At 35.2% G+C, this 17,165-nt stretch overlaps 1 protein-coding gene across 5 annotated transcripts in view; it reads right to left on the reverse strand.

Moving 5' to 3' along the window:
- rbfox3b (RNA binding fox-1 homolog 3b) overlaps positions 1–17,165 on the reverse strand; it is a 223,215-nt gene that overhangs the window by 107,647 nt on the left and 98,403 nt on the right. Inside the window, exon 3 of one of the 5 annotated variants that reach the window (XM_048200629.1) lies at positions 2,300–2,544. The exons of the other annotated variants lie outside the window; for them this stretch is intronic. Coding sequence (XP_048056586.1) covers positions 2,300–2,416 — 117 coding nt within the window. The 5' untranslated portion in view covers positions 2,417–2,544. The remainder of the gene's footprint in view (positions 1–2,299; positions 2,545–17,165) is intronic. 5 annotated transcript variants of the gene reach the window in all.

Raw genomic sequence — 17,165 nt, forward strand, 5'->3', positions numbered from 1 at the left:
TTCATGCGCGAGGAGAACGGACCGCACGCTGTCTGAGAGAACTGGGATCGCACACAAGAAAGAGAGAGAGCGCTTCTGGTCTGTGTCATTCAGTGCGATTCTGCCTATCCCGCCTTCACTAATAGATAATGAATTGTAATTGAAAGCATGCAGTTCACAATGTGTGTGTTGTCATCATTAATTTTGAAGTATTTCCATCCCCTGAGGCTGACATTGTTTCTGCTGCTGCCGCCGGTGTCTCTGTGCATGGACAATTCTGTCAGTTACGTCACGTGAGGTATCGGTCTTTGGTATCGGGGGTATTTGTACGAGTATGAGTACAAGTACATGAGCTTGGTATCGGCCCAATACCGATACTGGTATATGTCAAGCATTGTTAATAAACTAGCAATATGTAGAAACCGATATATCAAGCAATTTAATAAAATTAGAACATTTTGATACTGATAATTATTTTACGTTACTACTAATAAACAATATCATAAATCTAGTGTTTTGCGTGTTCATTCTAAAGCTCTAATTTACAATTTTCCATGCAAATCTGTCAACTCAAAATTAAAATATTGTAATATATAACAGAAAAGATAAATAACTTAATACTAATGAATCCTAATACAGAAAAAAAAAAAATCAATTATCTACTTATAACATCAATGAATTAAGACAGATATCAATAATTTAAAATTTAAATGCTTGTATTGGTTAATATGGATATGCAGAAACTGATATATCCCAGCACTGATAGCAAAATAAAAGTTTTTTAATACTGACAAATATGTTCATAACAAACAATATTATATCATAAATCTATACTGTTTTGAACTAAAATAGTGTTCATACTGAAGTGCTGAGCTATAATTTTAAATGTGAATCTTTCAAATCAAACATTAAATTATTATAATATATAACAAAAAAAGATATATAATTTTAACACTTTTGAATCCCAGTACAGAAAAAGTTGATTTACTTAAAACATCAGCAAATTCAGACCGATATTGATGATTTAAAATTCTAAAATTATACATTATTTAAAATTATAAATTACAACATATTAAATTGGTTGATATGAATTTATTGAAACCGATATATCAATGCTAATAAAAATAAAACATTTTAAAAACAAAACCATGTCTACTTAAACTAAAGTAAAGTAATGACGAATTCAACAGAGTTAAATAAGAACATTGATCAAGTAATCTAACACAAGCAGCTCCTGAATAATTCATGAGAGTATCTGCATATGCTAATATTGGTGATGCTGATCTAAAATAAGTAACAGCTTTCTGTCTGACATGTGCATGTCAAATATATATATATATATATATATATATATATATATATATATATATATATATATACACACACACCACTGATATTATTTGCACCCAATATCGGCCAGTTTTCACCTGATATTCAAGGGGGGAAAAATACAGATATCAATAACCAAAAAGAAAAAGAAAATGCAAATATTCGCCAATACTGATACGGTCACTAACGCATGACGCATCTTCAATAAAATCTTCAAAAACAAAACCCCGCTGACTTTATATCCAATGATGAATCTAATGACTTATTCTACAAAGTAATTCAAGTTAATTAAAAACAGTGTTTAGTAATTTAACAGGGAAAAGTCACGGAAATCCTGAATAATTCATGAGAGTATCTGCATAATATTGCATAAAAATCTGCATAAGTTTGCTAATTATGACCTAAAACGAATGACAGATTTGTGTTTCGAGCACATCTCAAACAGTTCTTCCGTTTTGTGATTGTAAAGCAAGGAAAAGCGACATTCCCAGAATGAATTTGCAATAAAATTCTAAACTGATACTATAAATTACAACACTAGATACAAACAACTACACTCTTAAAAATAAAGCTTCTTTATTGGCATTGATGGTTCCATTAACAATCTTTCAATTCCACAAAAGGTTCTTTAGATCATTAAAATGTTCTTCAAACTAAGAAAAAGGGTTCTTTTAAGAACTGAATGGTTCTTTGAGGAACCAACAATGGTTCATCTATGGCATCGCTGCCAAAACACACCTTTTTAAACCTTTATTTTTAGAGAATAGTTACAAAATGACCATGTAAGAAAGTAAATTAGCGTTTGAGTCTAAACAACGGAGCAGACCTGGAATAAAAGCGTGGAAAAGTAGAATAAAAGCAGAACGCAGACCCCAAACAGAGAAGGGGTCAGAGGTCAGGATAAGGATAAAGCATGTTCATTCACTCGCGAAGGAATGAAAAACGATAAAAAAAGATTGGATGAAAGCGAAGGCAGCGGGAGGATCCTTACCTCGGATAAGTAGAGGAACGCGGGCGGCGCGTGCAGGGAATGTGGCATCATCCCGGAGCCGGACAGCAGCACGCATGCAGAGTTTGCCATGGAGCTCAAAGAGGACGATTTCCACATTTAACCTCAGGCAGGCTCACACTGCTGTATCTCTCGTCTCTATCTGTCTCTCGTCCTGCTGTATAAGCACAATGCAGCTGCGCTGGTCTGAGCTCAACACGGCTTCCCTCGCTCGCGCTCTGTTTACTCTGCACACAATAAAGATCACTTAAACATCCACATGCAGAGGTGGGAGGTGCATGAGAGCAGTGTGTGTGTGTGTGTGTGTGTGTGTGATTGTATAGCAGCGCCGCGTGTGTGCTTTAATTGCCCACGACCCCCTTTAGAGCCCAACACTCACAAAGACCCCTGAAAACACACTCAAGGACACACACACACATAAATGAGGACATGCTACAGACTTCTGCTGCTTTTATATCAAGCTAATTATAGCCACTACACATGACATTCATGATTTAGCTGATGCTCTGATCCAAAACAACTTAAAAAAACAGAATAATATGAGCAGAAGTGGTTCATTCATCAATCCTTTAGTTTGACTGAATAAACAGAAGAATAGAATAATACTAGCAATAGCGATTACACCTAAAAAGAAATATACATTGAATACACTCTTACAAATAAAGGTTAAAAAAAAAGTTTTTTTTTTTTATTTTATTTTTTTAACACAGTGATGCTATTGTCATTTTTTCTTGGTGTGAAGAAGAACATTTACAAATTTAGAACTATAAAGAACCTTTTGTGGAATGGAAAGATTCCATGGATGTTAAAGATTCTTAATGGATCCATCAATAAAGAAGCTTTATTTTGTATAAAAGTTTGTTTACATATTATGTGTGTGTACTGTGTATATTTATTACATATATATATATATAAATACACACATGCATGTATTTAACAAAAATATATCTCACAGAAGTGAGTGCACCCCTCACATTTTTGTAAATATTTTATTATATCTTTTCATGTGACACTGAAGAAATGACACTTTGCTACAACATAAAGTAGTGAGTGTACAGCTTGTTTAACAGTGTAAATTTGCTCAACACACAGCCATTAATGTCTAAACCACTGGCCACAAAAGTGAGTACACCCCTAAGTGAAAATGTCCAAATTGGGCCCTAAGTGTCAATATTTTGTGTGGTCACCATTATCTTCCAGCACTGCCTTAACCCTCACCAGAGCTTCACAGGTTTCCACTGGAGTCCTCTTCTACTCCTCCATGACAACATCACAGAGCTGGTGGATGTTAGAGACCTTGCGCTCCTCCACCTTCCGTTTGAAGATACCCTACAGATGCTCAGTAGTGTTTAGGTCTGGAGACATGCTTGGCCAGTCCATCACCTTTACCCTCAGCTTCTTTAGCAAGGCAGTAGTCGTCTTGGAGGTGTGTTTGGGGTCATTATCATGTTGGAATACTGCCCTGCGGCCCAGTCTCCGAAGGGAGGGGATCATGATCTGCTTCAGTATGTCACAGTACATGTTGACATTCATGGTTCCCTCAATGAACTGTAGCTCCCCAGTGCCGGCAGCACTCATGCAGCCCCAGACCATGACACTCCCACCTCCATGCTTGACTGTAGGCAAGACACACTTGTCTTTGTACTCCTCATCTGATTGCCGCCACACACGCTTGACACCATCTGAACCAAATAAGTTTATCTTGGTCTCATCAGACCACAGGACATGGTTCCAGTAATCCATGTCCTTAGTCTGCTTGTCTTCAGCAAACTGTTTGCAGGCTTTCTTGTGCATCATCTTTAGAAGAGGCTTCCTTCTGGGACGTGCAGACCAATTTGATGCAGTGTGTGGCGTATGGTCTGAGCACTGACAGGCTGACATCCCACCCCTTCAATCTCTGCAGCAATGCTGGCAGCACTCATCCGTCTATTTCCCAAACACAACTTCTGGATATGACGCTGAGCACATGCACTCAACTTCTTTGGTCAACCATGGCGAGGCCTGTTCTGAGTGGAACCTGTCCTGTTAAACCGCTGTATGATCTTGGCCACCGTGCTGCAGCTCAGTTTCAGGGTCTTGGCAATCTTCCTATAGGCTACGCCATCTTTATGTAGAGCAACAATTTTTTTTTTCAGATCCTCAGAGAGTTCTTTGCCATGAGGTGCCATGTTGAACTTCCAGTGTCCAGTATGAGAAAGTGAGAGAGATAACACCAAATTTAACACACCTGCTCCCCATTCACACCTGAGACCTTGTAACACTAACGAGTCACATGACACCGGGGAGAGAAAATGGCTAATTGGGCCCAATTTGGACATTTTCACTAAGGGGTGTACTCACTTTTGTGGCCAGCGGTTTAGACATTAATGGCTGTGTGTTGAGCAAATTTACACTGTTATACAAGCTGTACACTCACTACTTTATGTTGTAGCAAAGTGTCATTTCTTCAGTGTTGTCACATGAAAAGATATAATAAAATATTTACAAAAATGTGAGCGGTGTACTCACTTCTGTGAGATACTGTATATATATATATATATATATATATATATATATATATATATATATATATATATATATATATATATATATATATATATATATACACACACACACACTGCCCTCCAAAAGTTTGGAAACGCCCTGGTTTTGGACAATATTGGCATGAATCCTTTTTAATTTGTGATAATTTTGCACTGATAAGGGACAACACAAACTATGAAAACATATTTTATTATCAAAATATCCAGCATTAGCAGCTATCTGACCTAAACTGAGTTCTGATTGGTTAATTGTATTTTAAACTTAATTGGCAATCAATTGTTGAAGCTATGAAGGTGTGCTGACCCAAAAATCTTTTACAAACCTGGGCCAAGTTTAAACCAGTAACCAGGCATCACAGCTGGCAAAGGGGCATGTCTGACTTTGACATGTATATATTGCCATTATTATGTAATCAAAATCAAAATTATTATTGCTGGTCTTCAATGATAATGTCAAGTTACTGTAATGTATTTGCACCAACAAAATGATAAGGATTTATGCTGATACCATCCAAAACCACACTTTGCTAGGGGTGTTTCCAAACTTTTGGAGGGCAGTGTATACACACACACACACACATATATATATATATATATATATATATATAGAGAGAGAGAGAGAGAGAGAGAGAGAGAGAGAGAGAGAGAGACAAAACACCTTTTTGTACCTGCATCAGCAAATTGTTCACAGAAATTTTAAGAAAACAAGTTTAAGTTTGCTTGTTTATTTACTCATTTAATAATTCACTTAATTTTATTATCACGGGAAATGACACGGACAGTGTCCCTCATTTTGCAAGCAACAGGTGATAAAGAAAAATGCCACGTCACAATAATGAAAATATTTCCATTTTAAACCATGAAGGCAAGCTAGTGGATATCACACCAACAATGTGCAAACTTTGCGTGAGAGTTATGCGGGTGAAGAAGTCTCAAACGCAAGTCAATTATTCACTACAGAAACTGAAATTAAAAACTGACTGAGATTTTGGCACACTGCATTAACAGTGCATATTCTCTTGTGGCTCGTTTCCACTGAGCGGTACGGTTCGGTTCGGTTCGGTACGGTATGCAATATTTGCCATTTCCATTGTCAAAAGTTGTGAATGGTACCCTAATTCCGTACCGTACCACTTTTTTGGGACCCTTTCGTTGGGGTACCAAGCACAACAGTACCGTACCAAAAGGGTGGAGCTACACTCTGCAGAACGTTGATTGGTTGACAGAGAATCATCACTTGCGTGTGCTACAAGGGGAATGACAACACAAGAGGTGCCACACACAAATGTGGTTCAGGCAACGCATACATTGATTATCTCCACTTCATGTAGGCTATATAACAAAACAAAATATAAAACACAACCCTGCCTCTTTTTGTTTTTATTTTAAAAAATATGAAACCTATTAATGTGTGGTTCAGGCAATATGTGCATATGTACTCTGATTATCTTCACTGTATGTAGCCTATAATAAAATGAAATAAGACAAAACAACCTTCTCTTTTTGTAAAAAGTCAGTTTTAATTATCAATAATAACCATTTTAAAAGTATAAGTATAAAATATGAGAAGCTATACAATAAGAAATAAAGACAAGCAAACAATTCAGTCAAACTTAGGCCTACTGCGCACTACAACGGTAAAGTTAAATAAATATATAAAGTTATAAAACTTCACTTTGCCCTCAGCCAAAATGATTTGCCCAGGAACAAATTATCAATACATGAGACCAAAGATTGCCCGTTATACACAAGATGAATGATATCTCGTTATTAACCACTACAGAGACATCTGAGCCAGCGGCGAATGTCAGAAGGACTAGCCGAGGTACAGCTGCTCTCGGCTGGGTACATTAACACCGAGCGCCCGGTGATCGCCTGGATCTCACAACTGCGACAACGTCAGATCAAATTTTCAAATAGGCGCTATCTTTTATAATAAACCACAGATTTGAGCTTTAAACAACTACATCCTCACCTGAAAAACTCTTAAAACTAGATTTCATGACACAATAAAATAGTTTTTAAATAGTTTTCTCCTCTGCTTGCTGGTAGGTGCTGCGCATGGACGTCCGAACTTTGCGTACTTGGTATTCTGACAGACAGCCTCAAGCCGGGAAGCAAGAACAAGATCTGCTGCGTGTCCTCCATTGTAACAATAAGATTTAAACAATAAGACTAAACGTGTTGAGCTATATAGCAACAATTGGTTTTCTGTCTATAAATATATCAAAACAGTTGTTCCCTTGTCTATTAAAATGTATTATATTAAAGCGTCTTTGGTGTTTCCATGGTTTCTACAAAATAAAACCGGAAACCAAGGGTAACGTGGGTATGACGCCATTGACAGGCGACTCCTCACACGTCCTGGAGCCTTGGTTAAAATTGAAATTTTCTCACGATTTACAAATAGTTGGAAACATTTGAGATATTGTAAGTACTCAAGTGAACAAAATATATAACACTGGCCTAGTGGTTTTTGGATATTTTACTGCAAAATACTTACATATTGCACCTTTAATTTAATAATAAAAGTAGCATGATAATAATAAGAATAATTTAATAGCCCTGCGTGCACGGGCATCAAAGCGATGAACTGTTTTATCCAAATCCACATGCATAGACCGTTCAGCGTTCAGCACTGCAATGTCTCTCACGGTGTTTCTCGTGTGTTTTCAGTCGGCGCAAACAAAAAACGATTACTAGACTGCGGACTAGCTTTGACTCTCTGAACAGTGGCCGTGTGCAGCAAATTTTTATGACCGTGGACGGTGCGTGCGGAAAGACATGCACATGCGCCGAACGCGTCTTTCCGCACTCACGGGCAAAGGAGTATCTTTGGAAAAGACCTACGCGCTCAAGGTCAAAGGAGTTTCTTTGAAAGGCTTGCACGCTCAACTGTGTGTGTGTAAAGAGTCGCTTGAGATCAGGAATACAGCACAAGTCGATCTGTCTGTCAACAAGCATCTCAAACTTTAGCTCACATGTGTAATTTACACACTTGCAATTTTCTTTCTAGATACTTCATGCACCATTGAAATCAATAGATTCACAGTGCTCTCTGACGCCTAGTAAGTGCCCTTATGCATTCATTCCTGTCTGCAGTTGATAAAAACAACAACAACATACACTCTGAGCACAACATCTCATTCAAGACTAAAACGCAAATATCACTATTCATCTGCAATAACACACGTTCCCTTCAGGAAAGGCATATCTATTTCTCTGCAAGTTTGCTTGTAGAAGATTTGATCGGTGCAATACTGTATCTAAAGATGACAAATGATGAGTTTATACTCTGTACATTAAACAGATATAAGAAAGCATTTTAACACCAAAATCATCAATAGAATTAATAACCTTACATTAGTTAAAAGATTATTGTTTTTTCATGTGCAGATTGTTAGACTGTTACTTGTTTACATGCACACACACATAAGCAGAGGCATCAATCAAACGGTGTGTCAGTAACAGATGCTCTGTGTACAGCGCCCATCACACACACACTAATGTGATTTCACTACAAATTACATCACTGCGACGCTGTCTGTGTGTGTGTATCTGTCCGTCCATTCAGCAGCAGCAGGTTTGTCTGCATCTCTGATGAGTTACACTTCATTTGAGCTGTACAACTGCAGCATCTCACCCTCACACGATCACATGACCACACACTCTCCTGTCAGGGATGTTAACAGACAGGGTACTAAAACTAAGACCAAAAGTACTGATTTAATTAAAAACACTTTAAAGTCGGCATGAAACGGAAGTTCTCTATTGTGATGTACAGTGTATCTGAGTGAAACGGCTTCACGAACAAGAACAAATGTAGGGCGGGGCTTGATTTTGTCCATGAGGAATTGATTGGATGGTTGTGGTTTGCTATTGGTGGATCTCATGTGATTGGCAGGTTGCCCTGCCCTCGTCATCAGAGAAGAGAAGAGCTTCAAGGAGAAGAAGTTATTTCGATTCAAGATTATGAGGCGCATGCTTTTGCATGCAACTAGGATATATGAAACTATGAATATGCATAAACCAAAATGAGACTAAACTCCAAAAAAAAAGTAAATTATTGAAATAAAAAATTATGAATACTAAAATAACCCTGTCATTTGTACTATTTTACTTTATGGTCACACTTTTGCTTCAGGTCCAATTCTCACTATTAACTAACTATTAACTATGACTTTTGCCTCAAACTACTAATTACTGCTTATTAATATTTAGTAAGGCAGTTGTTAAGTATATGGGTTTAGGATTAGGATTATGGGATGTAGAATATGGTCATGCAGAATAAGGCATTTATATGTGCTTTATAGTGTTAATAAACAGCCAATATTCTAATAATACGCATGCTAATAAGCAACTAATTAATAGTAAGAACTGGACCCTAAACTAACATGTGTCCTAATTTATTTATTCATTTGTGTACAAATGCATCAGACTGATGTCTTTGGCTGTCACACCAAAGCAGGCTGTTTTTCAGCATCTCTCACCACTATCGTTGTGTGTCTAAGGCGAGATTTTGGTCAGTTTTGGTTCCATGTCTTCTTCCAGTTTATAGTGGAAAGAAAGCATACATGCAAAATACATATTTAAGTGTTGATTTTATTACATATTTATCCCTTTGCATCTGTAGATTTCAATAACAATACATATCTTTGAAGTTTTTCCTCCACTTCAGCAGCACTTACACACACCAAACTTTACAGTTTTATTCCTGTGTATATTCTGAAAGTTTTTACTGAGGGGTTTTTCATATTTCATTCACCTGATTTATATAACATTTTATTCCTAAAAGCATGTTTTTGTTCTGGCTGCTGACAGTATTTTCTGATTTATGGAGTGATAAAAATTGATATCAAAAATTCCTTCTGTAAAAAACTTTAATACATTTAATACCTAAAAACTCTAATACATCAACAATATGAAACAAGAATTTTGAACCTGGCTTTAGCCAATGTTCAGATTTATCATCTGGAAATATAGGCAAATTAGAGCATTTTTAATTAGATAATGTCTCACTTGCATATTTAAACATATCAGAAAACTTGTAATACAAAACTATGAAAGCTCGTTTCCGCCATGAAATAAATAAAAAAAGGTAACTGCAACTTTTTATCAAACAATTCAGATTTTTTTTCCTCACAATTGCAAGTTATAAAGTCAGAATTGCGTGTTATGAACTCACAATTGCGGGGAAAAAGTCAGAATTGCGAGTCATAAAGTCAGAATTGCAAGATAGAAACTCGAAATTCTGACTTTTTCCCTCACAATTCTGATCTTTTTTCTTATAATTGTGAGATATAAATGCACAATTGTGATAATGTCAAATTGTGAGGGAAAAGTCAGAAATGCAAGTTTAACAATTCTGACTTTATAGCGCAATTCTGACTTTATAACTCAATTGTGACTTTATTTCACAAAATTCTGACTTTAAAACTCACAATTCTGACTTTATATCACATAATTCTGACTTTATAACTCACAATTCTGACTTTTTAACTCAATTCTGACTTTATAACTCAATTGTGACTCAAATCACATAATTCTGACTTTATATCACATAATTCTGACTTTATAACTCGCAATTCTGACTTTATAACTCAATTCTGACTTTATAACTCAATTGTGACTTTATATCACATAATTCTGACTTTATAACTCGCAATTCTGACTTTATAACTCAATTCTGACTTTATAACTCGCAATTCTGACTTTATATCACATAATTCTGACTTTATCTCAATTCTGACTTTATATCACATAATTCTGACTTTATAACTCAATTCTGACTTTATATCACATAATTCTGACTTTATAACTCAATTCTGACTTTATATCACATAATTCTGACTTTAGAACTCGCAATTCTGACATAACTCAATTCTGACTTTATAACTCGCAATTCTGACATTATAACTCAATTCTGACTTTATAACTCGCAATTCTGACTTTATATCACATAATTCTGACTTTATATCTCAATTCTGACTTTATATCACATAATTCTGACTTTATAACTCAATTCTGACTTTATATCACATAATTCTGACTTTATAACTTAATTCTGACTTTATATCACATAATTCTGACTTTATAACTCAATTCTGACTTTAGAACTCGCAATTCTGACATTATAACTCAATTCTGACTTTATAACTCGCAATTCTGACTTTATATCACATAATTCTGACTTTATATCTCAATTCTGACTTTATATCACATAATTCTGACTTTATAACTCAATTCTGACTTTATAACTCAATTGTGACTTTATATCACATAATTCTGACTTTATAACTCGCAATTGTGACTTTATATCACATAATTCTGACTTTATAACTCAATTCTGACTTTATAACTCAATTGTGACTTTATATCACATAATTCTGACTTTATAACTCGCAATTCTGACTTTATAACTCAATTCTGACTTTAGAACTCGCAATTCTGACATTATAACTCAATTCTGACTTTATAACTCGCAATTCTGACTTTATATCACATAATTCTGACTTTATATGTCAATTCTGACTTTATATCACATAATTCTGACTTTATAACTCAATTCTGACTTTATAACTCGCAATTGTGACTTTATATCACATAATTCTGACTTTATAACTCAATTCTGACTTTAGAACTCGCAATTCTGACATTATAACTCAATTCTGACTTTATAACTCGCAATTCTGACTTTATATCACATAATTCTGACTTTATATCTCAATTCTGACTTTATATCACATAATTCTGACTTTATAACTCAATTCTGACTTTATATCACATAATTCTGACTTTATAACTCAATTTTGACTTTATATCACATAATTCTGACTTTATAACTCAATTCTGACTTTATATCACATAATTCTGACTTTATAACTCAATTCTGACTTTATAACTCAATTGTGACTTTATATCACATAATTCTGACTTTATAACTCGCAATTGTGACTTTATATCACATAATTCTGACTTTATAACTCAATTCTGACTTTATAACTCAATTGTGACTTTATATCACATAATTCTGACTTTATAACTCGCAATTCTGACTTTATAACTCAATTCTGACTTTAGAACTCGCAATTCTGACATTATAACTCAATTCTGACTTTATAACTCGCAATTCTGACTTTATATCACATAATTCTGACTTTATATGTCAATTCTGACTTTATATCACATAATTCTGACTTTATAACTCAATTCTGACTTTATATCACATAATTCTGACTTTATAACTTAATTCTGACTTTATATCACATAATTCTGACTTTATAACTCAATTCTGACTTTAGAACTCGCAATTCTGACATAACTCAATTCTGACTTTATAACTCGCAATTCTGACATTATAACTCAATTCTGACTTTAGAACTCGCAATTCTGACATTATAACTCAATTCTGACTTTATAACTCGCAATTCTGACATTATAACTCAATTCTGACTTTAGAACTCGCAATTCTGACATTATAACTCAATTCTGACTTTAGAACTCGCAATTCTGACATAACTCAATTCTGACTTTATAACTCGCAATTCTGACATTATAACTCAATTCTGACTTTATAACTCGCAATTCTGACTTTATATCACATAATTCTGACTTTATATCTCAATTCTGACTTTATATCACATAATTCTGACTTTATAACTCAATTTTGACTTTATATCACATAATTCTGACTTTATAACTCAATTCTGACTTTATATCACATAATTCTGACTTTATAACTCAATTCTGACTTTATATCACATAATTCTGACTTTAAAACTCACAATTCTGACTTTATATCTCTCAAGTCTGACTTTATATCTCACAATTCTGACTTTAAATCTCACAATTCTGACTTTATATCTCACAATTCTGACTTTATATCTTGCAATTCTGACTTTAAAACTCGCAAATCTGACTTTTCTCAGAATTGCGAGTTTATATCTATAAGACGTAATACAAAAAAGTCAGAATTGCGTAATAAAAACTCAATTGCGAGAAAAGTCAAAATTGTGAGGGAAAAAATATGACATTTTTTTCTCATAATTATGAGTTTATTTCATGCAATTCTGAGGGGAAAAAAAGTCAGAATAATGAGATAAAAAGTCGCAATTACCTTTTTATTTTTTATTTTTTATTTAGTGGTGGAAACAAGCTTCCGTACAAGACAACTGTCTTAATGTACTGCGATTAATCAACTGGTGAAGGAATGGTGATTAGTATTAGTTCAATGTTAAAGGCAGTATCTTGCCTTAAAAAATGTAAAACTCAGAGAAATGCATCTCCAGAGCCTGCGCTCTCATCCATTCCTTTGTGCTCCGTCTATGTTTTTGAAAAGCTGCTTCAGACTTGGAGAAAGTGATTCGATTTTGATGAAATTTTTCACAACAGAACAAGAAGCATGACACTAACACTATCCAAAATCACCTAAGAGACACCTCCACAAAGAAATGTTTTATCTGAAATGTTGTCCACCAAGTCTACCTAGATAACAAACACACAGACATCACCTGAGAGAGAGACAGACAGACACTGTGAGAGGTGCTGCACTGCAGCTGCTCTAGGGCAAAAGCAGAAACATGCTGCACCATTAATCACTCCGAGAGAGAGAGAGAGACGAGGAGAAATACAGGACACAACAACAGCCAGACGTCCACTCACAGACGAGCAGAGAGAGGAGAGCGCTCTCCCGAAATATTCGTGTCGGAACTACAGGACGAATAATGTGGTATGGTGAGCATCAGTGCGGCCTGCGCACTACAGAAGGCGCACGCACACACCACCGGTCGCAGTGCTTAAAATCCTAAACGCTTCAGCTTAAATGATTCGAATAAGTTATGTAGACAAATATAAATGTTGTGTTAATGTATACATTTCTTTACGAAAATTTGACATAGAACATTGTTAAATTACTGAAATATTAAATAACCAATGAGTACTTCAAGATAGGGGTTCGCCTGACAAAAGAGTCTGGGAATCCCTGATGTAAAATATAATATAATGATATCGTAATAAATAATAAGTAAATGTGTCCAAACATTTTGACTGGTAGCTTTACATTTACATTTATTCAATTAGCAGATGCTTTAATCCAAAGCGACTTACAAATAAGGAATACAAGTGATGAGTTTTCAGCTGTTTCTTGAGTATTGTCAGGGATTCAAGGTTCAATGTAGCGGCATCATTCATGCTGACAGCTGTTAACAAACTTCTGCGTCAACTACAGCCTCTTCATGTCTAATTCAAATGTTAAAAGCACATACCGTCATTTTTTTGTGATGTTTAGTAAACAAAAACCATGAAAATATGCAGATTTCAAAATTAATCATGAAGAAGAGACTCCCAGGATATTGTGATCATACTTATGGTTTAAAAAACAACAACAACTGTCTCATAAAACATAGCTGAATATGATAAAACCTTAATTTAAAGGATTATTTCACTTCAGAATGAAGATTTCCTGATAATTTACTCACTCCCATGTCACCCAAGATGTTTATGTCTTTCTTTCTTTCTTCAGTTGAAAAGAAATGAAGGTTTTTGATGAAAACACTCCAGGATTTTTATCCTTATAGTGGACTTCAATGGGGTTCAACTGGGTTGAAGGTCCAAATGTCAGTTTCAGTGCAGCTTCAAAGGGCTTTAAACAATACCAGACGAGAAATAAGGGTCTTATCTAAAAAAACGATTGGCCATTTACTAAAAAAAAAAAAAATACAGATTTATATACTTTTTAACCACAAATGTTCATCTTGCACTGCTCTGCGATGTGTCACGCATTACGTAATCGCATTGAAAAGTTCACGCAAGACGTAGGCAGAAGTACCACGGTAGGGCGAAAAACCCCCATCTCATTCTCTCCTCCAACTTCAAAATCCTCCAACATTGTTGTTTTACCTTTTTTTTTGTAACGGGTGTTTGACTTGCTCAGTACTTCCACCTACGTCACACGTGACCTTTCCAACGTGATTTCGTAATGTGTGACGCATCGCAGAGCTAGTGCACTGAAGTCCACTATATGGAGAATAATCCTGGAATGTTTTCATCAAAAATCATTTCTTTTCGACTGAAGAAAGAAAGACATGAACATCTTGGATGACATGGGGGTGAGTAAATTATCAGGAAATATTAATTATGAAGTGAACTAATCCCTTAAGAACATTTGGTGATGTACTAAAAGGTAAAAAAAAAGATTCATAAATAAATACTATAGTTTTGTTTAAAAGTTTGAAGTCATTATATTTATCTTCACTTTAGCCATTGAAGTCTGAAGTCATATTTAGCTTCATATATAAACAATGCAAGTATATGGTATGTGCTCATTAACATTGATTAGCGTGTGTGTCTGTGTGTGTGTGTGTGTGTGTGTGTGTGTGTGTGTGTTGAGTCCATTTTCAGCAGATGGTTTCTCATCCATCTGCTCTCAGACACACCCTGAGACACATCACTACACAACAGAAACTATATACCCTCTATATCATCTCTTTCCCTCTCCATTAGGACACCGAATGAGCCCAGCACACATTCCCTCACTGTGTGTGTGTGTGTGTGTGTGTGTGTGTGTGTAAACTACAGTCACTCAGAGTGTTTGTTCATGGTTGAGGAGGAAGACGAGACATCTGCTGTAAGCTGCTGTATAAAGTAGAAGAAAAGTCAAAGAAAACAACTGCAGATTTACTCAAAATGACACAAACAAAGAGAGAACTGCACAAAAGTCTTTGGCACATTAGATGCTTCACAGAGACATTTGTTTTAAGATGGTTATTTATGGATGGATGGATGGATGGATATATGCCAATGTGGTGTCAATCAACAGGCTCATTAGACTTCAGAAAGAACATTATATCCACATTCAGCACAAAAACACATTCAGTCCATCTCATGCTTTAAGTCACAAGCTAATGCCAGGCTCTATTTTTAGACATTGTTTCCTCCTTATGGGTTCGAAACGTTAAAATTTAATGTGCAACAAGGAAAGACCAAATGGCTGGTTTAAAAAGAGCTGTATTGTGCTGTAGAGACGCGGCCGAGAGGAACATTCAGGGCAAGTGAAGATTTGAGTGGAAATGGCAAAGTGATTCAGAGGAACCACACACACAAACACACACTTTCTCTCGTTCTTCCGGTTCAGATGTTTTTGTGTTTCTGGATCTGAGTGCACAAGTGGCCTGCAAAGATCTGAATATCATCATGCACCATCCTCAGCATCACGCAAAACCAACACAAACACCACTGAGTTCACCAACAGAGACACAACAACACTGCTGATGTTCAATGTCAGAGAAGACATCAAATCTACACACACTGTCTGCTCAGATACCACCATTTTCAAACAGAAGAAAGAGTACAAAACTGCATCCATTTCAATGTCAGTTCTGGAAATAAATAAATTACATAAATAAATGAAGCTAAAAAATAAAACTAAGAATATTAAACAAAAATAAAAGCTTTAATATAATAACATATCTATGTGTGTGTGTGTGTGTGTGTGTGTGTGTGTGTGTTATATACTATACTTAATAAAATAACTAATAAAATTACTAAAACTGAAATAAAAAATAAAGCCAAATATATTTAAAAATATATTTATATATATATTTAAATATATTAATATATTTATATTGAATATATTTTAAAAATATTAATAAAAATATTAATAAATACTATAATAACTGGTCTAGATACTGCCTAACCCTTTGCTCCTATATATATATATATATATATATATATATATATATATATATATATATATATATATATATATATATATATATAGCTTTTCATAACTTCTTATAATTATCATGCTATAATGAGTGAAAGCAGTGACTCTGGCTCCAAAACTGCTAACATCACTCTTGAATTTGACCAGGAACTGATGAGAAAACAGAAAAAAGTGAATCTGTAGGATCTTGCTCAGTATCTGCAGATCTCACGTTCCCTTCGACTAAACACCGGTCTCCACAAACTAACTGTGTAAGAAAGTGTGAAGATGTTTTAAATATCAGCAGCATCTAGTTTCAGAAGCTCTTCAGGGATGTGACAACGACGCGTTTCGTTTATTAGAGCACTAAATATATACGCAGTCAGCTTCATCAGAGTCCAGCGCGGGACGTCTTCATACAGACCGACTCAAAGTCACAGTGTGTGTTCTCCGTCTCTCTGTAAAAAATAACACACTCCTGCTGTGACTTTCTGCTCAACACACACATTCATCTCGGCCTCAGACGCGGCCCTTGATTAGCACCATAAACTCTCCAAAAATTGGTCAATATCCCATAACACTAATGTCAATCTGTGCTCACATT

The sequence above is a fragment of the Megalobrama amblycephala genome, linkage group LG1 (assembly GCF_018812025.1).
Source record: "Megalobrama amblycephala isolate DHTTF-2021 linkage group LG1, ASM1881202v1, whole genome shotgun sequence".
Lineage (NCBI taxonomy): Eukaryota > Metazoa > Chordata > Actinopteri > Cypriniformes > Xenocyprididae > Megalobrama > Megalobrama amblycephala.